Source organism: Pituophis catenifer, unplaced genomic scaffold, assembly GCF_029215685.1.
Source record: "Pituophis catenifer annectens isolate HBS135680 unplaced genomic scaffold, rPitCat1.0.hap2 SCAF_4, whole genome shotgun sequence".
NCBI lineage: Eukaryota > Metazoa > Chordata > Lepidosauria > Squamata > Colubridae > Pituophis > Pituophis catenifer.
This window is the reverse complement of record NW_027256884.1, coordinates 118433555-118456270: the sequence shown is the minus strand read 5'-3', so window position 1 is coordinate 118456270 and position 22716 is coordinate 118433555. Positions and strand designations below refer to the sequence as shown.

General features: G+C 45.3%; 1 protein-coding gene across 1 annotated transcript in view; it reads left to right on the top strand.

The window, feature by feature from the left end:
* CEP57 (centrosomal protein 57) overlaps positions 1-22082 on the top strand; it is a 36878-nt gene extending 14796 nt beyond the window's left edge. Inside the window, exons 4-11 of the mRNA XM_070942891.1 lie at positions 160-281; positions 2208-2324; positions 3668-3745; positions 8610-8726; positions 9031-9111; positions 12678-12904; positions 15750-15894; positions 20795-22082. Of these exons, the coding sequence (XP_070798992.1) occupies positions 160-281; positions 2208-2324; positions 3668-3745; positions 8610-8726; positions 9031-9111; positions 12678-12904; positions 15750-15894; positions 20795-20992 (1085 nt within the window). The 3' untranslated portion in view covers positions 20993-22082. The remainder of the gene's footprint in view (positions 1-159; positions 282-2207; positions 2325-3667; positions 3746-8609; positions 8727-9030; positions 9112-12677; positions 12905-15749; positions 15895-20794) is intronic.
* The last annotated feature ends 634 nt before the right edge of the window (positions 22083-22716 follow it).

Here is a 22716-nt window from a genome sequence, read left to right as displayed (position 1 = left end):
ATAGTCTCATTGAGACCCATTCAGCGTTGGTTCTGGAGCATGAACCTCCTTGTCCCTTTGTTTGAAAACAGTCACTTTTAAAGAGAAGATTTGCAGCAACTAATCGATCTGGTTCATGTTAGTTTTCATATCCGTTTTCTTTTGCTGCACTGCCTCCAGAGTTGGCAGCACAACTGGCAGCAGCCGAGACTCGCTGTGTACTTCTGGAGAAACAGCTGGAATACATGAAGGAGATGATAGCGCAGGCAGAACTTGAAAAGACGACCGTCTTGGAGAAACAGGTACCTGGGCTTTTTTAGTTCTAAAGATTGAGTTTGTGTTTGGTCTAGTGGTTAAGGGACCAGGCTAGAAACTGGGAGACTGTGAGTTCTAGTCCCGCTAGGCACGAGAACTGGTTGGGTTAGGGTTAGGGTGACTTTGGATCAGTCATTCTCAGCCCAACCCATTTCACAGGGCTCTTGTGAGGAAAGTATTAGAAAGAGTATTAGCTACATTTGCCATATCGAGTTATTTCTAAAAAAAAAGAAAGGATTAAACAAACAAACAAACATAAATAAAATATCAATGTAGTCCTGATCCATAGGTTCCAGAAAAGTTGCCAGTAGCCATAACATCTTTTAAAACTTCCTGGTTTGCAGAACTTGCTGTTACACTATTTGTCAAGGTCACCATTTAGCTGCTTTTAACGGGAATAAAGTGATTGGGGTAGGACAGTGATGGCGAACCTTTTCGGCACTGAGTGCCGAAGACAGAGTGTGCATGCCTTGCGCATGTGCACTTGTCTGGGCCGCAACCGGAAGAGTAGCTGCCAATGGTGCATGTGTGTGCCCGAAAATGAACTTCTGGTTTCCGGCGCACGCATGCGTACCAGCCAGCTAGTCTTCTGGGTTTCTGGCGTGCATGAATTCGCGATGATCAGCTGGCCAGCGCGCATGCTTACGCAGGAAAACGGAAGACCAGCTCTTCCAGTTTTCGGCACTGCCGCATGCAAAAAGGCAGCTGATTGTCGCGTGCATGCACGCCAGAAACCAGGAAGAGGAACGGGCAATGCCGCACATGCCAGGCGACATGACTCCATGTGCCACTTTGGGCACACGTGCCATAGGTTCACAATCACGGGGGTAGGATGTTAATTGTTATTAGTCGTGATAGCTATAACTGATCTCCAAATTCAGAGAAAATTAACTCACATGCTATGCTATTGCGATCAACAACTTTCATACAGATGCTGAGTTCAGTATACCAGCATTTCCCAATATCAGGGGTGTCAAACTTGCAGGCTGGATGCTCCCACCTCTATTAGCGAAGGGGGGGGGGAAGTTGCGATAAGTCATGTGACAATGTTACACCCCTGCCCAATATAGACACATCCTCCAAATCTGTGTATTTTAATTTTTAAGTTTAGCCACGACAGCTGGGAAAGGTTGGAAATTGAACCTGTAGGGTTGAAAGATATTCTTGGTAGTCAAGAGGATGGTTGAAGGAAACTAAAAAAAGGGAATCTGGTAGAGATTGTGTTTTCTACTCCTGGAGTGCATTTTTTTTTTTTTTTGCTTTAATTTATATGCCGCCCTTCTCCGAAGACTCAGGGCGGCTTACAATGCAATAGTCTTCATACTTTTGTATATTTATACAAAGTTAGCTTATTGCCCCCACAATCTGGGTCCTCATTTCACCTACCTTTGAAAGGATGGAAGGCTGAGTCAACCTTGAGCCTGGTGAGATTTGAACTTGCAGTAATTGCAAGCAGCAGATGTTAATCTGTTAATAACAGTGCTTTAGTCCACTGTACTACAGGCTCATTAATATTCAGACTTATTTAGCACTTTGGACTGCTGAAAGACTGTCCTAGGATTATCTCCTTCAACAATATCTGTTTTCTTTCTTACAGTCTAAAACTGTATAGCCTAGGAACCATTTTACTACTTCTTTGGTAATGGCCAAAGGTAGTCTCCAGACTAAAATGTGAGTGTTTAGCCACAGAATATAATTTTGAAGCTGGGCTCTTGGAAACGTTTTATTTATGTCCAAGATTTTTTTTTTTAATTGCTCTTTTCAGAGAAATACAACTAACAAATGTGGTTGATTTGTGTTTTGAACTTTCCCTCCTTTTGTGACTTCAAGTGGCATGGTACAATTTCACGGGGCCGGCTCTTTCTTCTCCACGACACAAAGTGCTTAGTTTTCCTCTTCTTTTTTTTTTCCAGGCCACATTGGAAAAAGAGAAGATCGTTGATCATTCCCACGTGAAATCCAAGTTGGAGAGGTTGGATCTGCTTGAGAAAGAATACACGCGGCTTACTTCAATGCAGTCTCATGCAGAGGTGAGACCTCATTGGTTCTGCTCATTGTGGATCGCAAGATCCGTCCGTACTAATGTAATCCTCAGCCTTTTATCAAATGCTCAGTTTTGGTAATAGAATTCTGGATATCGGCCTTCTCAACCTAGGCATCCGCAAGACGTACTGAGTAACTTAGAATTCTCCATCTAGCAAATTCAGCGCTGAGAAATCTGGGAGTTTACAACTATACCTATCACGACAGTTCTACAGGCTTTAAAACAAAGATAAAAAAACTAATACCAGCTAAGAAACACATAAAGAGAACAAATGCAGAGAAAAATAAAAAATAAAGATATATAAAGAAATAACTTTCCCCTTCATCAAGACAAGTACAAACCACATCAGTAACGATCACCTTTTCCATAACGCTGCTCCTCCAATCCATAGTACAGGATCTTCTTTTAACAAAATACTTTTTCTTCCCATATCTCATCTCTTATCTACAAACAAATTATTAATTAAAGAACCTAGTTGGGTATGGGGGGATAGCTCCAAGACTTGTAGAGTCCCTAAGAGGTGTGGAGAAGCAGAGGATGGAGTGTCCCGGAGGTGGCGGATTGAGAAACCCAGGACAAGGAAGCAGGCAGGCAGGCCTAGACGTGTGCTAGGCCTCCCAGGGCCTCCCCCATCTCTGAGGCACCCTATACTCCACTTAACAACCCTCATAGTTGCTTAACTGCAGGGGTGGGCTTCAAAAATTTTAGCAAGGGGTTCTCTGCCTGGTTGCTGGGTGGGTGTGGCCATGGTGGGCATGGCCTAGTCGGCTTCCTGGATCACTGGGCTCCGGAGCTTTTCCTCAAGCCTCCGGGAGGGCAAAAACAGCTTCCCCAGGCTCCAGAGCCCCTCTGGAGGGTTTCCGGCCTTCCTGAACTTCCGGTAGGCCCGTTTTTCACCCTCCCTGAGCCTCCGCACGTGCCCTGCACTTACCTGCATCCAAAATGGGCCGTGTGAGGACTCCTGGGAGGGGAGGGGAAGGGTGGGCAGGCCCAGCCAGGAGTGGGATTTGGGGGTTCTCCAAACTGCACAGAATCTTAGCTAGAATTCTCCCGAACCCCCAGCAGCCCACCCCTCCTTAACTACATCGGGTAGAGTAGGGATAGAGAGGTCATTAAAAGAAGCAATCATGTGGTTGCCTCACTTAATGACCATCATGACTTGTGACCACGTCATAGTTCCATTACACTTGTGAGTCAAGGACTACCTGTTCTACTTTTCTTAAAGGGAAGTCAGTCAGATTATGATTTGCATCGGCCACACTGCATCCCATGCAGGGCGGCACAGTAACATTTTGCCTGTGATTGTCCTGCTTTAATGTTTTTAAACAGAAAAAAATGAAAGAATTGGAAGAGAAGCTCCAGGAGGAAGAACGTGCTCGGAAGCTGGTGCAGGAAAAAGCTGCTGAGGTAAATTCTATTCACCCGGACTCTTGTCTGTCAGTGAGATACTCCTTCCTTTTATTTTATTTTTTATTTTATTTTATTTTGAATTTGTATACCGCCCTTCTCCCTGAGGACTCAGGGCGGTGAACAGCCAAATAAAAACATCAAATACAAATATTAAAATACAGTTAAAAAATATAAATAGATTTGGCCCCATTAATTAAAACGATAAACAAAACAATTAAAAACACTTAAAAAGAATTAGGCCAGCCCGGCTTGTTGGAAAAAGAAGGTTTTAAGGGCACGGCGGAAGGCACTGAGGTCATGGATTCTCCTTATCTCTGGGGGCAACTGATTCCAGAGGGTGGGTGCCCCCACAGAGAAGGCCCTCCCCCTGGGGGTCACCAGCCTGCATTGTTTGGCTGATGGCACCCCGAGGAGGCCCTCTCTGTGGGAGCGCACGGGTCGATGGGAGGTCGTCGGTGGCAGTAGGCGGTCTCGAAGATAGCTAGGCCCTATGCCATGGAGCGCTTTAAAGGTGATAACCAACACCTTGAAGCACACCTGGAAGACCACCGGGAGCCAGTGCAGTTCACGCAGGAGCGGTGTTACATGGGAGCGCAACGCTGCTCCCGTCACTACCCGCGCTGCTGCGTTCTGGACCAGTTGGAGCCTCCGGGTGCTCTTCAAGGGGAGCCCCATGTAGAGAGCGTTGCAGTAATCAAGGCGAGAGGTTACGAGGGCATGAGTGACTGTGCACAGGGAATCCCGATCAAGAAAGGGCCGCAACTGGCGGATCAGGCGAACCTGATAAAAGGTGCCCCTGGTTACAGCCGTCAGATGTTCCTCCAAGGACAGCTGCGTATCCAGGAGGACTCCCAGATTGCGAGCCCTCTCTGTGGGGGCCAAAGACTCGCCCCCAATAGTCAGTGATGGAGTCAACTGACTATATCGGGATGCCGGGAACCACAGCCACTCAGTCTTGGAAGGGTTGAGCTTGAGCCTGTTCCTCCCCATCCAGATCCGTACAGCCTCCAGGCACTGGGACATCACTTCAAGGGCATCGTTGGGGTGGCCTGGGGTGGAGATGTACAGCTGAGTGTCATCAGCGTACTGATGGTATCTCACCCCAAAGCCACGGATGATCTCGCCCAGCGGCTTCACATAAATGTTGAACAGGAGGGGCGAGAGGACCGACCCCTGAGGCACTCCACATATAAGAGGCCTCGAGGTCGACCTCTGCCCCCCTGCCAACACGAACTGCGACCGGTCGGAGAGAAAGGAGGAGAACCACCGTAACACGGTGCCCCCATCCCCAACTCTTCCAACCGGTGCAGCATGATACCATGGTCGATGGTATCAAAAGCCGCTGAGAGGTCTAACAGGACCAGAACAGAGGAGCAACCCCTGTCCTGAGCCCTCCAGAGATCATCAACCAACGCGACCAATGCCATTTCCGTGCTGTGCCCAGGCCTGAAACCAGACTGGAACGGATCCAGATAGGATGTTTCCTCCAGGAATTGCGGAAACTGTCGCGCAACCACACTCTCAACAACCTTCGCCAGAAAGCGAAGGTTGGAGACAGGACGGTAGTTGGCCAATATTGCTGGATCCAGGGACGGCTTCTTGAGGAGAGGCCTCACCACTGCCTCTTTCAAGGCCGCGGGGAAGTGACTCTCATTCAACGAAGCGTTGATAACACCCTGGAGCCAGCCTCGTGTAACCTCCCAGGAGGCCAGTACCAACCAGGAGGGACACGGGTCCAGTAAACATGTGGCCGCACTAAGTCTCCCCAAAATCCTGTCCACATCATCGGGAGTCACAGCATCAAACTCCTCCCAGATAACATTCTCAAGACTATTCCTCGTCACCCTGCCCTGATCTACCCAGTCAGAGTCCAAGTCCCCCCGGATCTGAGCGATTTTGTCATGCAGGTATTGTCCGAAATCTTCCGCCCTGCCTTCCAAGGGATCCTCCCGCGCTCCCAGATGGAGCAGGGAGCGGGTTACCCTGAACAGGGCAGCCGGACGATTCCCTGATGACGCAATAGAGGTGGAAAAGTAATTAAACTTTGCCGTCTTTATCGCCACTAGGTAGGTCTTAATATGCGACCTTACCAGTGTTCTGTCAGATTCAGCGCGACTGGCCCTCCAACCGCTCTCTAGGCGTCTTTTCCGGCGTTTCATCTCCCTCAGCTCCTCGGTGAACCAAGGAGCCGCAAGGGATCGACACCGGGTCAGAGGCCACAAAGGCACAACTCGATCCAAGGCCCCACCAGCCGCCCGATCCCAGGCAGCTACCAAGTCCTCGGCCGAGTCGTGTGCCAGATCATCAGGAATTGGCCCAAGCTCCGTCTGGAACCTATCAGGATCCATCAGGCGCCTGGGGCGGACCCATCTAATTGGTCCGCCTCCCTGCGGCGGGGTGTAGCGGTACGAAGGTCCAGACGAAGGAGTGAGTGATCTGACCATGACAAGGGTTCCATGTCTATATCCCCTATAACAAGATCACTCAACCACTGGCCAGAGACAAAAATCAAGTCTAGAGTGTGTCCCCCCCCCGTGAGTGGGGCCATGAACTAACTGGGTCAGGTCCATGGCCATCATGGAAGCCATGAACTCCCGAGCCATCCCAGACGTTTCACCAACGGATGGCAAGTTGAAATCACCCATGACCATAAGCCTGGGTGTATCAACTGCCACCGTGGCTATCACGTCGAGTAGCTCAGGTAGGGCTGCTGCCACACGGCAGGAAGCCAGGTACGCAAGCAGCAAGCCCATCTGAACCCCATGACCCCATCTCACGAAGAGGGACTCACATCCGGCAATCTGAGGCACAGTGGTCTCCCTCGAACCAAGACCTTCTTTAATAATAACCGCCACCCCCCCCGCCCCTCCCCTGGGCTCTCGGTTGATGGAATGCTCTGAAACCTGGTGGGCACATCTCGACCAGAGGGACTCCTCCCTCCGGTCCCAACCAGGTCTCCGTAATACCTGCCAGGTCCGCTCCCCCCTCCTGGATAAGATCGTGAATGAGGGGGGCCTTATTTACCACAGACCTAGCGTTGCACAGCATCAGCTGCAGGCCCAGGTCCTGAGTATCTAAGCCACCTAGTATCTGAGGGGAGCCTTGGGGGCCGGGGCGCGCAATTGCTCTCAAACAGCGAGTGTGCGTCCCCAACACATGATGTGGCCCCCTGCTCCCGCCATATCTGCCCCTCCCAACCACCGTGCTGATGGTATTTCCCTCATTGGGATAGCCCTCCGCCCCCTCCCCATTCCCTCGTCCAATGTCCTCCAAACCGTTACCCCTTGCCGGGCTCGGCTCTGACCTTGGTGGATTACCCCCCCCCGCATCCCCTTTGGTCGTCCTCCCGGTTTCCCTTAAAAAATTATTAAAAACCCTAATTAAAAAACCCCTTAATCCCCGCTTTGAAACATGCCACCTCTCAGGGCTCCAAAGCCCGTCCTTAAGGTAGGCCTTTGATAACGTGGAAGGCCATCGCCGCGAGAGGGGGGCATCTCGCAGCGCAAGCAGGTCTGCCGAGGTATAAGCCATACATAGATGAGAGGTAAAAAGTCTGGTCAGGAGTTTGATAAATAGTCTAAGGTATTGGAGCAAGATGGATCTCAAAGCCGGTAGGCTGGACTCCACTGCCCTCTCACTGCAGTGGGAGGAGTCCCGTGTCATTTCATCAAGATTGGAGGTAAGAATCCAAGCCACCCTCTCACGGTGGCTAGCCCAGACGGAAAGGGCTTAGGAAAGTTAGATGGTCTATTCCTCCGTTGGTGAAAGGCAGCAACTCCCTCAGCTCCCAAGGAACTCCTCAGCTCCTTTGCTGAGGAAGGGATCATGAGGTAGTGGGAAGGTTGTGCATTGTTTCAGGAACTATCACTAAATTATCCACGTTACACAAGATTCAAGTGTCTGAACTACCAGGCCAGCAAGTAGGATCAGATGCTGTGTTTGGAAAACAGCAAGCCCAGAGTCATAGGAACAATTGCAAAGTTAAAAGGCAGAGAGATTTAACAATACAATTCCTTCATATTGAGTCATAAAACAGTTCACTAGTTACATTCTAGATGAATTAATTGTTGTGCTAAACCATAAACTACAAAAATTGGGATCATAACATACTAAGCTGATGTATGCTTGTTTAAAAAAAAAAACATATTAAGCTGGAAAAAGGAGTTCCTGCAGATTTTACTCCGCTAATCATTGCCGTCAATAGGGGACGATGCTCATCTCCATTTCAAAGCCATTGAGCTGTCCGAAGACATTTTCCATGATCATATGGCCAACATGACATCATGTTACTTTCCCACCGAAGTGGTACCAATGTATCTACTCGCATCTGCACACTTTTGAACTGCTAGTCTGGCAGGAGCTGGTGTGAGGAAGGGAGCTCAGTCTGTTGCGTGATGCTCGGGTCTCGAACCTCGGCTGCCGACTTTCCAGCCAACAAGCCTAGTGTCTTAACCACTGAGCCACCACGCCGCCCTGTTAATCTGGAAACATAGTATAATGTTTTTTTCAGAAAACTAACCAATCCCATTGCTCCCAAATTTCTGCTACCATTTGGGAAAATCAAGACTAAACGGTAATAAACTAGAGAAAATCCAAACTCTCCAATGAACTAAAAAGCAACAGGAAAGGGGAATTGGGGTGTGTTAACCTTTCTCTTTCCTCCCTCCTTCTTCTTCAACTGAGGTCCCAAATGCCTGATTGGGAGAAAAATCATTCTGGAATTCAATTTCTGTAGAATTTCCACTTTTAGGGATCCAAATTGACAAGCCAAGGAAGGGCTCGTTTCTGGATTGGTTCATCACCAAGTGTCAAGTTCTGTTACTGTGATGAAATGAAATAATTCCCAGCTTTACCTTGGCAGCTTCAGACAGGACTGGAGACAAATAGAAGGTTGCTTCAGGCCCAGACTCAGCCAACACCAGTCTTGATGCCTTCAAAACCCAAAAAGATGAAAAAGAAATCAAAGCAGTCAGAGAAGGTAGGTAGAGGCTACCTGCTTGCGATCTTATAAATAGTTGCTCGGGAATCTTAGGGAAGCGAATAGGATTGCAAAGCAAAGCTGGCTGAGGAATTCTGGGAGTTGAAGTCCACAAGTCTTAAAGTTGCCAAGGTTGGAGACCCCTGGTTTATGCTACATTATTGGTTTGCTCTCAAGCCTTTAATACAAGAATGAGAGAACTGAATGGTCTCATTTAATTGCCAGCTGTATGGATTTCATTTAAACAGAATTGAATCTGGCATAATTCCTTTATCCTCTTGAAAAAAACTTCTCTCTCCCCTAGAATGCCTCGGGAATGACCCACTTCCACTCCCAGCCCCACTACAGGCTACGACTGGGCGATGTGCCTTTTGTTGCTGGGAAGGTAAGGAAGGATTATTTTCTCGATCGCTTGGTGCTGTCATAGCAAACAGTGGAAAAAAGCGGAGCTGGTTTCATTTAAATTCCTGTACGCATCCCAGAAGTATCTTAGTAGTTATTCTTGGAAGAGAAGGTGGAATGAAACGAGCCTCTGTTCTGACCTTAGTTCTGAATTAAGAATGCTGCTGCTGCTCATGGATGCAAAACCTCAATTGTACACAAATACAAATGAGAGATTTCAATAGGCTTTTTGTTGGTTGGGAGACCAGAAGTTCTCCAGAAGTTGCTGAGCTGTATAATTTGTGGCATTCCTCGTTGGCCATGCTTGGTTTCGGGCTTCTGGCTATAGACAAAAAGTTCAGAAAGGACTAGGGAAAAAAAAACAGGGTACAAGGGAGGAAGAGATTGAAAAAAGGGGCTTGAAGGCAAGAAAGGATAGACTCATCCAACAGCTGGCCTGCAGTCCTCCACAGATTACTTGAAGGATAACAGAATAACAGAATTGGAAGAGGTCTTCTAACACAGAAGTTGGCAACCTGCGGCTCTGGAGCTGCATGTGGCTCTTTCATCCCTCTGCTGCGGCTCCCTGTTGCTGGTTGGTTCCACAATTGATAGGGCTCTCGTTTAGGACAGGTAGAGGAAAAAGGATGCTGTGCTAGGAGGAGATTCTATGGTGGAGGAACCGGACTTCCGGTTGGCAGAGGAAAAAGGACACCGCGCTAGGAGGAGATTCTATGGTGGGGGAACTGGACTTCCAGCCGGCTCCAGAATTGAATGGATGGCTTCTGGTTAGGACCTTTATGGCTCTTTGAATGTTTAAGGTTGCCGACCCCTGTTCTAGTCCAACCCACTGCTCAGGCAGGAAACCCTATACCATTTCAGACAAATGGTTGTCCAGTCTCTTCTTGAAAACTTCCAGTGTTGGAACACTCACAACTTGCCAATAAAGGAGAATATTTGTAGCTCAGGATGGAAATGAGGGGTCCTTGGTGCTCTCTGAGCACTGATGATATTATCTAGTTTGGGCAATGAAACATCTGCAAGAGAACAGAGAGCACCAAGGACCCCTAATCCAACCTTAATCAAGTCCACTCTTGTTTTAATGATCCTAGTCTTTTTGGCCATGATGCCATCAGACCAGTGGTGAAATCCAATTTTTTTTACTACCGGTTCTGTGGGCGTGGCTTGGTGGGTGTGGTGTGGCTTGGTGGGTGTAGCTTGGGCGTGGCAGGAGAAGGATACTGCAAAACCTCCATTCCCACCCCACTCCAGGGGACGGATACTGCAAAATCTCCATTCTCTCCCCACTCCTGGGGGAAGGATATTGCAAAATCTCCATTCCCACCCTACTCCAGGGGAAGGATACTGCAAAATCTCCATTCCCACCCCACTCCAGGGGATGGATACTGCAAAATCTCCATTTCCTCCCCACTCCTGAGGGAAGAATATTGCAAAATCTCCATTCCCACCCCACTCCAGGGGAAGGATACTGCAAAATCTCCATTCCCTCCCCACTCCAGAGGAAGGATACTGCAAAATCCCCATTCCTACCCCACTCTGGGGCCAGCCAGTGGTGGTATTTGCCGGTTCTCCGAACTGCTCAAAATTTCCACTATCGGTTCTCCAGAACCTGTCAGAACCTGCTGGATTTCACCCCTGCATCAGACACAAAACACAGCATAAGGCAGAACTGCTCCTAAAACAAACCAGGAAGTATATAGTCCCATTGATTCTATTTGTGTGGGGTTTTTTTTTTTTTTAGAGTAAACGAATTGCTTCAGGGCAGGAAAAAAGACTTTATGTCTTACATTTTCTTGTCCATTTTAACTTGCTGTGTATACTTGCTAGCTGGAGTTGAGCCATAATTCTCAAGATATTGCACATTTAATGGAGAAAGAGCATAATTCAGTTTTTATAGAATTCAGATATTTGTGAAAATGGTGGCTTAGGTCAGGATATTGGACTCAGGGCTGCACAGAGCTTCGTCTGATATTTCAAGGGGTTGCAGTCCAAACTAAGTGGCGCCTTTTTAATCTTTCCTCCTTTTTTTGGAGGATTTGTTAGTAGTGGCAAAATTCCATCCTCAAAAATGATGGTCGCCTTTATCCTGGTGCGAAGACGGTGTCATTTATTTCTCTTTAAAGCATTGCCGTTTTAAAGAAATTGCCGTTAAAAATAGGGTCCAAATATGTGAGCCCTTCACCCATTTGAGATTTTATTATGGAGTAAAGTTAACATCCTTGGTGTTCTCTGAGCTTCGTTGTTTTCTTGCAGAAGCTTTCTTACCCAACTAAGGTAGCATCATCAGTGCTACTAATACATATATACATATACAAATACAAATATTCTCTTCTAAAGTTAACATTGTTAAAAGGTATCACTGTGTTTGTTCCAAAGGTGCTTTTTCAAGAAGCAACGGCACTTTCTTGTTTTTCTTTGAAGACGTTTCACTTCTCATCCAAGAAGCTTCTTCAATTCTGATTGGATAGCGGGGAATGGAAGGATTTATACCCCTTGCAGACAGCTGGTCATTTGCATCCTTTTAGAGAGTCATTGAGGCCATTTAGAGGTTTATCTGTGTCCTCAGGGTCACTTGAGTAGTACAAAAAGATGTGGAGCCTTTTTGGGACCACTGAAAAGACTGTTAAGTTTATTGATTGATTGATTGATTGATTGATTGATTGATTGATTGATTGATTGGTTCGATTTATATGCTGCCCTTTTCCGGAGACTCAGGGCAGCTTACAATGCGTTAAGCAATAGCCTTCATACTTTTGTATATACCTGCTTAGTAGGGCTTTCGCCCCCCCCTCTCCAAAGCGGTGTTCTTTTTTATACAAAGTCAGCTTATTTCCCCCACAAACCAGGTCCTCATTTTACCTACCTCGAAAGGATGGAAGGCTGAGTCAACCTTGAGCCTGGTGAGATTTGAACTTGCAGTAATTGCAGGCAGCTGGTGTTACTTAACTGTGCTTTAGTCTGCTGCGCCACCAAGTTCAAGAAGTCTCCACATCCATTTGCACTACTGTGTTTTCCCAAAAATAAGACCCTGTCTTATATTTTTTTGAACCCCGAAATAAGCGCTTGGCCTTATTTTCAGGGAGGTCTTATTATTTTGGGGCATGTGGAGGAAACCAGAGGAAATCTCGGGGACCAGCTGTGCATGCGTTTAAATATTTTCGGGGAGGGCTTATTTTGGGGGGGGGTTATTTTAGTGCATGCGCTGAAAAGCCCAATTGGGCTTATTATCAGGGGATGTCTTATTTTAGATAAGCTAAACCTCTAAGTGGCCTCAACAACTCTCTAAAAAGAACGCAGATGACCAGCTGTCTGCAAGGAGTATAAATCCTTCCATTCTCCATCATCCAGTCAGAGCTGAAGAAAGCTTCTTGGATGAGAAGTGAAACGTCTTCAAAGAAAAACCAGAAAGTTCAGTTGAAAAAAGCACTTTTGGGACAACCATGGCCTGGATGACTGAGAGTCTCCATAGACATTTATCACTGTGTTTGGTTCGTTCAATGCTTAACCTTGGTGCTCTTCATTTGTGCTGTCCGCTGTTCGTTGCCTCAGTCTACCAGCCCAAGCCACTCGGTCACAGCTAACGTCCAGCATGTGCTCCACCTCATGAAGCAGCATTCCAAAGCCCTCTGCAACAGCCGCGTGGTCAGCGAAGCCCCGATGAGTAAGCCGACGAGTAGGGGCAGGAGATCATCTACGTCTTCCCTTTCTTCCACGTCACAAGGAGACCTTTCTGAGGTGCTTCTGACCTTACAAGATGAGCTCGGGCAAATGAGTTTGTGAGTCAAAGCTCTTGTGCAAATGTTCGCCGTGTGACTTTTTTTCTGACCATACCTGTATTTTATTAGATGGCGGTCCAGCAGACACGTCAACCACTTCAAAAGTTTTTTTTTTTCAGTCCTATGGGTAGGTGGGTTGGAAACAACGTCTGGCCATGCTTTCCACCTAAAAGACATGCATGGGATGCTGGTATATAGGTAGCCCTCAATTTACGACCGTAACATAATCTGCCCTGTGAAACCTTCTTTGACCAGGTTTCATAGAAGAAACGGATGGATTCTAAGTAGTTCAGCAGCACTTGAAACCTGATGGGCCCTGATAATACTGATAGAATAAATCTGAAAAGAAATCAAAAGGAAGTATATACTATTAGAATACAGGAGTTGCTCGGATACCAAACAAGGAGAATATTCCACAGCAAAGAAGATAGAAAGGAGAGAGGAATAGAGAGTAGGAAGAGGAGAGGGAGGGAGAGGAATGGAAGAAAGGGAAAAGGAGAGGAAGGAAAGGTAGGGGACAGGAGTAGGAGAGAAGGTGAGTAGGGGGGAAAAGAAGAGAGGAGTGGGGGAAAGGAAGGGGAAGGAGAGGAGGGAGGGAAGGGAAAGAGGAGAAGAAGAAAAAGGGTTGTTGCGAAATGAGGGAAGAAAGGGTAGAAGAGCAACTCCGAATGTAATTAAAATGCCTTATTTTAATGCTTTCTTTAAGGAAAACATGTATATGTAGGATTAATTGTGTATAAGAAAATGTACATTTTGTATTATGTGTATAAGAAATAAAACTGAAAAACTTTTCCCAAAAAAAACCCCAAACCTGATGGGCCCTATCAAGCAGTGTGCAAGTTTTATAGTGATACGTGAAGTTTACCCAAGTGATCAATTTGACCAGATCATTGAGACCAGCGGTCCCCAAATCTTTTGGCGCTGGTTTTGTGGAACATCATTTTTCTATAGACCGGAGGGGGGGAGGGGGGGAGAGAGGTGCACGCAACTTAGGTCCCTCACACAGGCAGTTTACAGTAGGGTCATCCCAAAGGAGCTTTTTCAGGAGGCAACTGGACTTAGTTTTTTTTTCTGAAGACGTTTCGCTTCTCACCTGAGAAGCTTCTTCAGCTCCGACTGGATGGTGGGGCTGAAGAAGCTTCTTGGATGGGAAGCGAAACATCTTCGAAAGAAAAACAAGAAAGTCCAGTTGCCTCCTGAAAAAGCAGCTTTGGGACAACCATGACCTGAATGATCGAGAACCTCTACAGACTTTTACAGTAGAGTTTTTGCTCCTGTGAGAATCTAAAGCCTGATGATCTGAGGTGGAGCTGAGATGGTGATTTTAGGGCTGGGGAGCAGCTGCAAATACAGGTGAAGCTTTGCTTGCTAGGTAGCACCCTCCCCTCCAGCTGTGCCGCCTGGTCCTTCCAGGCCACGGACCATTACCAGTCCATGGCACAGAGGTTGGGGGACCCCTCATTTAGACAACCTCTGTGCCTCCTTTCCATATACCAGGTAAAACCTCAACTATTATGAACCCTGTGGCCAAATTCTGTGCTGTAGATGTAAGGCCTGATGTGAGATAATGTGGGCTCTTTATAATTTTTTTTTTAAAATCAATGAATCTGGTTGCAATGTCAAATTAGGTTGACTTTGATCTTGACTTTGTAGCGCTTCTTAGAACTGTTTTCGTTTTTAACATAATTTATTTTATTGTTGCTGGTCTACGATTATGATCATTCACTCAATAAAGAAATGGTTTTTTTCCCTCCAGGATTTTTTTTTTTTTTTTACTTCCAGTCTATCATGCAGTTCTAGTGTTTCCTGGAGAATTGTCTTAAGTCAGGGATCAGCAACTTGCAGCTCTGGAGCCACATGTGGCCCTTTAACCCCTCTGCTGTGGCTCCCTGTCAGTCAAAATATGCGTCACAACCACCAATGTGTGACACCCGCCAGCACGTGATTTATTGAGCTTTTCAACCCCCAATAGGCCAAGCATGGATAAATCCAAGAAAAGAAAAGTTTCAGAAGAAAACAGAACATTTAATTCAACTATATATGCTAGTTTTGTGGCCGCTCAAGAAATAGTCAGGCCCGGGAAGGGTTTTTGTGGCTCCTGGTGTTTTCTTTTCTGTAGGAAATGGGTCCAAATGGCTCTTTGAGTGTTTAAGGTTGCAGACCCCTGTCTTAAGTACTAACCTGACCCTGTAAACTTTTGAATTCAATGAACATGGGACAGGCACTATCTTTTAATTCAAAGGGATTTTCTCTTAGCTATAATATTTGGTAGCTAGGTATGCTAAACCTCTGCTTTGCACAATGTTACAAGCTTTATTTGATTTAATTCCAATGATTTAAAATAATCTTGGATGGCCAAGGGTTTTTTTTGGCTTGATGGCTATGCTTTGTCCTTGCATTCTGCCTGCCGGCTGCAAAGGATGTGGTTGATGATGTCATGAGATTACTAGAATTGGCACAGCTTCTCAGGGATTGTTCTGTTTCCTTGCTTTAAAATCAGAGTAGTCACATTAGTTCTGGAAGGAGAAACCCAGGCCAAATTTTCCTTTATGTCAGCCTCCGGGGATTTTTCTTGGAGGTTTTAGTGTTGGGAAATACTATACAGGGTAGTGTTGAATTAGTTGGGAAAAGAAGCAGTAAATCCTATTCCTTATTTGCTAATCTCTTACAAAATGCTGGACTCTTCTGACATTGGAGTGTTCCGAGACAGTAGTAGGATTGCTGTGTGGAAAAAAAATGTATTGCTTCTATTAGCAAAGTGGGTCTGAAATATACGTATTAAAGAAATTATTATCAGCTATGTTTTTTCACCTTGTTTTATTGGTTTCTTTGTTTTGCATACAAGCCAACACCAGCACTTAGCAAAACTCATCCATGAAGCTTCAACGATTGCCTTAAGGAGAGACTTGGAGAAGGATTTGGACGTGCTTGTGAAAAGGATGGAAGCTAAGGCTGAACAAATCAATAAAATCCAGAGGCATCGGGCACGGGTGAGTTATCCTGATGATTGCTTTCAGTCCCCTGTGAAATCACTGGAGAGTCAGTTTGGTATAGGGATTAGGCTAGAAACTGGAAGACTGTGAGTTCTAGTCCTGCCTTAAGCAGGAAGCCAGCTGGGTGACCTTGGGCCAGTCACCAGGCGACTGTGAGTTCTAGTCCTGCCTTAGGCATGAAGCCAGCTGGGTGACCTTGGGCCAGTCACCAGGCGACTGTGAGTTTTAGTCCTGCCTTAAGCATGAAGCCAGCTGGGTGACCTTGGGCCAGTCACCAGGTGACTGTGAGTTCTAGTTCTGCCTTAGGCATGAAGCCAGCTGAGTAACCTTGGGCCTGTCCCTCTCTCTCAGCTTTAGGTAGAAGGAAGCAATGACAAACGACTTCCTAAATTTTGCCAAGAGAACTGCAGGGATTAATCCAGGCAGTTGCCAGGAGTCCAGTCTTATTTGAAAGCACCGTCCCCCATCCACTCACAGACAATAAGAACAACAATGAAATCATTGCACAGAATATCTTTATTACAAATAAATACTAGCCAGAGAAGTATACAGTTATATAACATACTGTGAATTGCCAAACTCAGTGGGACTTCTGTAATGATTTCTAATTAAGTTAGGAAAAAAAATAAGGTAAAATGAAATAGAAATTAAAAAATAAAATAAAATGAAAGTGCTCAAAGGATAAATATTGCACTAGAAAACTGCCTTTGTAAAGGCGTAAAAGAAAACATAAGTTATAAAATAGAGTAGTATAAAATGATACAAAAATTTAAATAGAATTGCCAAGTGACATGGTTATTTATTATTCCACCTGGTCAAGTTGAATAATAATTGCCTGGTTTCACTCAAGCTCCGAGGCAGAATTTGCGGCTTTAAAAGTGACTTCATCATTACAGTCTGTCCAAAGAAATGAGACATAAATAATCGTTGAAGTTCAAGATAGCATGTTAAAAGATACTACATTAGCGACCTCTAGCATAGACTATTTTGTAGCAATAGGATGATCTAGGTCAGTGTTTCTCAACCATGGCAATTTTGGAGACATATGGACTTCAACTCCCAGAATCCCCTAGTCAGCCATGCTATCTGGGGAATTCTGGAAGTTGAAGTCCACATGTCTTGCTAAAGTTGAGAAGCACTGATACTATGGAGTCTATGGAGATTCTCAGTCATCCAAGTCATGGTTGTCCCAAAGATGCTTTTTCTCAAGAGGCAACTGGACTTTCTGGTTTTTCTTTGAAGACGTTTCACTTCTCATCCCAAGAAGCTGCTTCTTCAGTTCTGACTGAGTGGTGGAGAATGAGAACTGAAGAAGCTCCTTGGCTGGCTCATAAACTTTACCTATTGTAGGTTCCTCTTCTGAAAGCAAGGGAAGCTCCTAGTATTATATCTCCATAAATCAAAGGCCATTATTTGCTGCACAACACCTCAAAGAATGGAAGGCTATGCAACCTTCTGGAATCCCAAATCTTGGGTATACATCGACTCACAGGGCTTGCCTGCGATAGGAATTGCTGAAACAGAAGGCTCCCATTAGGCTTAGTTGCACGCATGAAGCCATAGGTGATCATTCTGTGGCCACTGCTAGAGGCACGAGAACAAACACGGAAGGACAACTGGTCCACAGTTTTTTTGTCTGGACTTCGTCTCTGACATCTTTTAGATGTACTGGACTGGAAGATGATGGAGGTTATTCTGAACAGTTGGGGGACAATGTTCAAAAAAGCTGTTCCGTTGTCTTCAGCAGCTTCTCTGCAAAGACACAAGCATTTCTGGGAACTAGAAGCCAAATGCACGATAGGTTTAATTTAATCTGCTTCTTCAATCAATACTGTACAGTAGTGGCCAAAATTGTGGAAACCTTTTGGGAAAAGTGTATTTTCTAAAACTAGCTAATAACACCACTTTTTTTGGGGGGGGGAAGTAGTACCATAAAATTATATATCAACGGAAAGATAATTTAATCAAAGAATGTAATGCAATAACTTTTATAGAGGATTTGCTATTAGAATAGCAGGTACAGTATAAAGAAGAAAAGTGAAACATGTAGAAAAAATGAGATATACAAAAATTATCACCATGTCAGTTAATACTTAGTTGAGCAGCCTTTAGCATGAATTACGGCCTTACAACATCTTCCCACGGAGTAAACCAAGTCTTTTTAGTTCTGCAGCTGTTCTAATGTGAAACCAAGATTGAATGATGGCTTCTATTAACTGGGTTTTCTTGCTGGGTCGGCTCTCTTTCTTTAGTCGGCTCTATAGATTTTCAATTGGGTGAAGGTCTGGGCTATTCCCAAGCCATTCCAGAAGTGGAATAGGATTATCTTGAAACTCCAGGAAAAAAAAAGTGTTATTAGCCATCAAACCTCAAAAATACACTTTCCCCAAAAGGTTTCCACAATTTTGACCACTACTGTATGTAAATTTTCCCCCCTCCCCACCAATCTGAGAAATTGCTAACGATACCTATAGGGTGGAACCTTGAATATTTTCCCTTAAACCAGAGACTAGCCTGCATTTCCATTTCTTCCAGACTTAATGATGTTTGATTTGCTCATGAACCATATGATCCATTCCTTAGCTTGACCTTGTTTTTTCCATTTTTTTTTCCTTTTTGTCATTTTAAACCTACTTTTATCATGGGTTTTGAAGATTCAGGAAGCTCCGATTGGTTGGCATTGGGAAATATTGTTACAAGAGCAATTTTGAAGCTGCAGGATTAGTACTGTTTCCCTCCCTCTCCCTTTTTTCTCAAGCAGAGGAGAAGCTGTTGATTCTTTCTGCCAACGCTATCTTTTACTGTCCACGTAGATAGCCTTGCAGCTACACATATTTTTAAACTATATTTCCGCTCCTTTTTGGTAGGGCTACGGACCTTATAAAAATTAATGTGATACAGCAGTACAGGTGGATATCGACTTATGACAGATCGCTTAGCAACCGTTGTCAGCATTCCAAGTGATGCACCCATAGGAAACAGAACTCCGAGGCAGGCAAATTTCTCAAAGGACAATTTATTGGATATATCATATTGGCACAACTGGTGAAAGCCGACTCTGAAAATTCCCACGGTTTTCATCTAGTTAAAAAGTAAACATTTCCCCTTCCCACCCAAGTCACTGGTCACGCTGTCCAATCAAGGTGCTGGCTGGTTGCCTGGTTACTTCACTCCTCCTCTGGCCAGCTACCTGTCCTTGGTTCCCACAGGAAAACTTTCTTGTTTTGACTACAAAACCCCATCTAGCTTATTTCCCCCCCCCTTCCCTCTATGTGTGTCAACCCTGAAGTCTCCAAGATGGCCTCAGCCAGGTTCACTTCAGGGTTGACAACCATTTTGAAGTGACGACAGACCTTCCTAGGGCTACTTAGAATCCAAAGTTAAAATTCTGACAACCGGGCCCTCCCGTGGTCACATTTTGGCCTGCATTTAGGACTGTTCGCAACATTACACAATCACACGACCACAATTTACAATTATTTTTTTTTTTTGCCAGAAACCAGTTTTTACTTCTAGTTTCCAGCAAAAAAAGCACCCACTGTGGAAAATGCTTAATGACTGCTGCGTTGACTTAACAACCACAGCGACCCCCTTAATGACCATGACAAAAAAGGTTATACAATCAGGCGAGCTCATGTAGTTGACCTAATTAATGACCAGCATGATTTACGACCATAATTCCAGGCTCAATTATGATCGTAAATTGAGGACTACCTGGGGAGAAGAGAAAAGCTATGGATTTAATTGCAGGATTAATTGCTAGGCCAAGCAGCTTCTGAGATGTTGGATCAACAGCCATCAATTTAAGCACAAGCAAAACACTGAGTCCGTGTAAGAATTGTATCATGTTTTAACCAAGGAGATAGTCTGCTGCATTCATTAGAAGGTTCCCACCAAGCAAAATTACAATTGGAGGAAGTAGGCTTGCCTCTGAAAAAAGGTAGCGTGCCCAAAAGATTGTGTAGAATATGTGGTTGTTTCTTGGTTAGACTCACATACCTTTAAGTATAATTAAAGATCTGAACCAGGAATGAAATCCAGCAGGTTCTGGAGAACCGGTAGCGGAACTTTTGAGCAGTTCCTAGAACTGGTATTGGAAATTTTGAGTTCAGAGAACCGGCAAATACCACCTCTGGCTGGCCCCAGAGTGGGGAGGGAATGGGGATTTTGCAGTATCCTTCCCCTGGAGTGGGGTGGGAATGGAGATTTTGCAGTATCCTTCCCCTGCCACGCCCACCAAGCCACACCCACAGAACCAGTAGTTAAAAAAATTGGATTTCATAACTGATCTGAATGTTATAGAACAGTGATGGCTAACATTTTTGTCATCGTGTGCCGAAAGTGGTGGGAGCGTAGGGGGGTCGCGTGCGCGGGTGCCCACCCACATAATGCAATGCCCCCCCGGTGCGCCCCAACCCCCTGTGCATGTGCACTTGACCCCCCATGCTCCCCCTGTGCATGCGCATGACCCCCGTGGCAGAGACCCAAAAATCAGCTGGCCGGCTGGGGGCACGTACACGTGTTGTGGAGCTGAGCTGGGCAATGGCTCCGCGTGCCCACAGAGAGGGCTCCGCGTGCCACCTGTGGCACACGTGCCATAGGTTCACCATCATGGCTATAGAACATTAAAGATCTGAACATTATAGAATGTTCCTCTGGCATCTAGCGTGCGAGGAGCGAGGAGGAAAAAAATTAAGTGATCTGTGAGTGGCTGAAAATAGAAAGAGACAAAGACCATTTGTAACAATGAGTGCGCGAGTGAACAAGAACAGACATCTAAAATAGATTAAAGAAATTACCGGAGTGTGGCCACTTTCGGAATGAGTGGAAGTTAAAGTCCATTTTAAAATGCCCCGATTCTTATTTCTTTTTTTATGTGGGTTGTGCTTGGGTGTAGCTGGAGAAGCTGAAGGTCAGCAAGGCCAAGCAGCATGGCGCTCGGGATTGCTGTAAAGTGGACGAAGAGAAGAAGGCGAAAGAGGCCGGTTTAAAAAGGAAGCCCGGCGGGCAGGGTAAGAAGAGCCTCCAGCTGCTGAGAGACATGCAAAGTATACAGTCCTCCCTCCAGAAAGATGACATCACTTGGGACTGCTGACTTGTCTTCTCCTCGTGTGTGTGTGTGTGTGGGGGGGGGGTTGTTGTTGTTTTTTTTTTGTTTTTTTTGAGGGGTTTGCACCTTTTATCATTCTGGCTGCGGCCCAACCAGCTGGATGAAAGACAATACCATAGTGGCACCTTCTAAACAAAGGCTTCTCCTATTCTACCTGTATGCCTGATCGTGTTACCATCATGGAGGGGAACCTGGGGATGGGTAGAAAGGGAGAAAAGATAGGCCGGCCTCTTATTATTTCATTGCTAAAGCCCCACATTGGCATCGCCACCGATGGGATATTTTGCTACGAAACGTAATCCTTGCCCTTACAATTCTGCTTCTGACCATTGTACTTCATTGCTTGGGATGATTTCTTTCTACAAAAAACCATTTCATTTGGAGCATTGAAAATTAACTGGGAAAAAGCATAAGAATTATTATTTATTTTTTTTTGCAGAGTTTTGACTCTGTTTTATAAACATACGGTGCCTTTGAATGGAGCAGTGGTATGAAGCCCTATGTCACTTTTGACTCTTTTCAAGGTCTCATAAGCGGCTTTTTCTTTAAAAAGAAAACAAGCTTTTTCTTCTCAGCATGGAGGACTCTGTATGGCCACTCATGTCTCGATGTTTGAGCAAGATGCTCCCATTTTGAAATATGGAAATTATGCACAGAGATGAGAAGATTTTCTTTGGCATTCAATTAAACACCAGTAAAAAACCCCACAAATTTTATATCCATTTTAACCATGGAATTGAAGTGATGTGGTTTCAGAGTGAAACTGAATTGCCAAGTTAATTTTACTGTTCTGCTGAAAAGCAGGTTAATACATGTATTTCCCCCCAAAAAATAAATGGTGCCTTCGATCATGCTGTTTAATACTGGCAGGCAGCTTTTTAAAAACTAATATTCTCTAGACTAGAATATCTGGTGGTGGTTCTGGTACTAGGCAATTTTAATGTACATGCAAATAATATTATTTATTATATTAATAATGTAAAGGTTTTCCTAAGATTGGACTGTAGTAGTAACTCAAAATGGCCTGAGCTTTTTTGAGATTTGATTGGATTGCAATAAAGGCAAATAGAATAAATTAGTTGCGAAAACCAGTTGGCTCTTTGATCTCCCGCTTTCTATGAACTGCTGGGCTCCAGGAACTGATCTGTGTAATCCACGCACAAAGCAGGTAGCATCATTAGTTGACATTTTGCCTTGCTGACAGATGGCCCATTGCTGGCTGAAATGAGAAGGGACACCTGGCAAAGTAGTTGGTGGGCGCAGCCTATTTCCATCTCCTGCTGAAGCAGAGAAAGGAGCACGCCTGCTTACTCCAGTCTAATCTCTCCATAGCTTTTGCAAATAAGAGACCAAATAGAAGGAACTAGAGTCATCCTTTGCTTGAGCTCGAAGCAAAATATTAAAGGGTCAAGATTGAAAACTGGCCAACTGGAGGATGGACGGTGACTTTTGGGTTGCTATCCTGACTCTGCTCTGGGCTGCAAATAAGAAGTATAAGTGACCAGGGTTAGAACTGGGGATGCTTTAAAGGCTAAAACATATGAAGAACGGTTGCAGGAACCGGGTATGTCTAGTTTAATGAAAAGAAGGACTAGGGGAGACATGATAGCAGTGTTCCAATATCTCAGGGGCTGCCACAAAGAAGAGGGAGTCAAGCTATTCTCCAAAGCACCTGAAGGCAGGACAAGAAGCAATGGGTGGAAACTAAT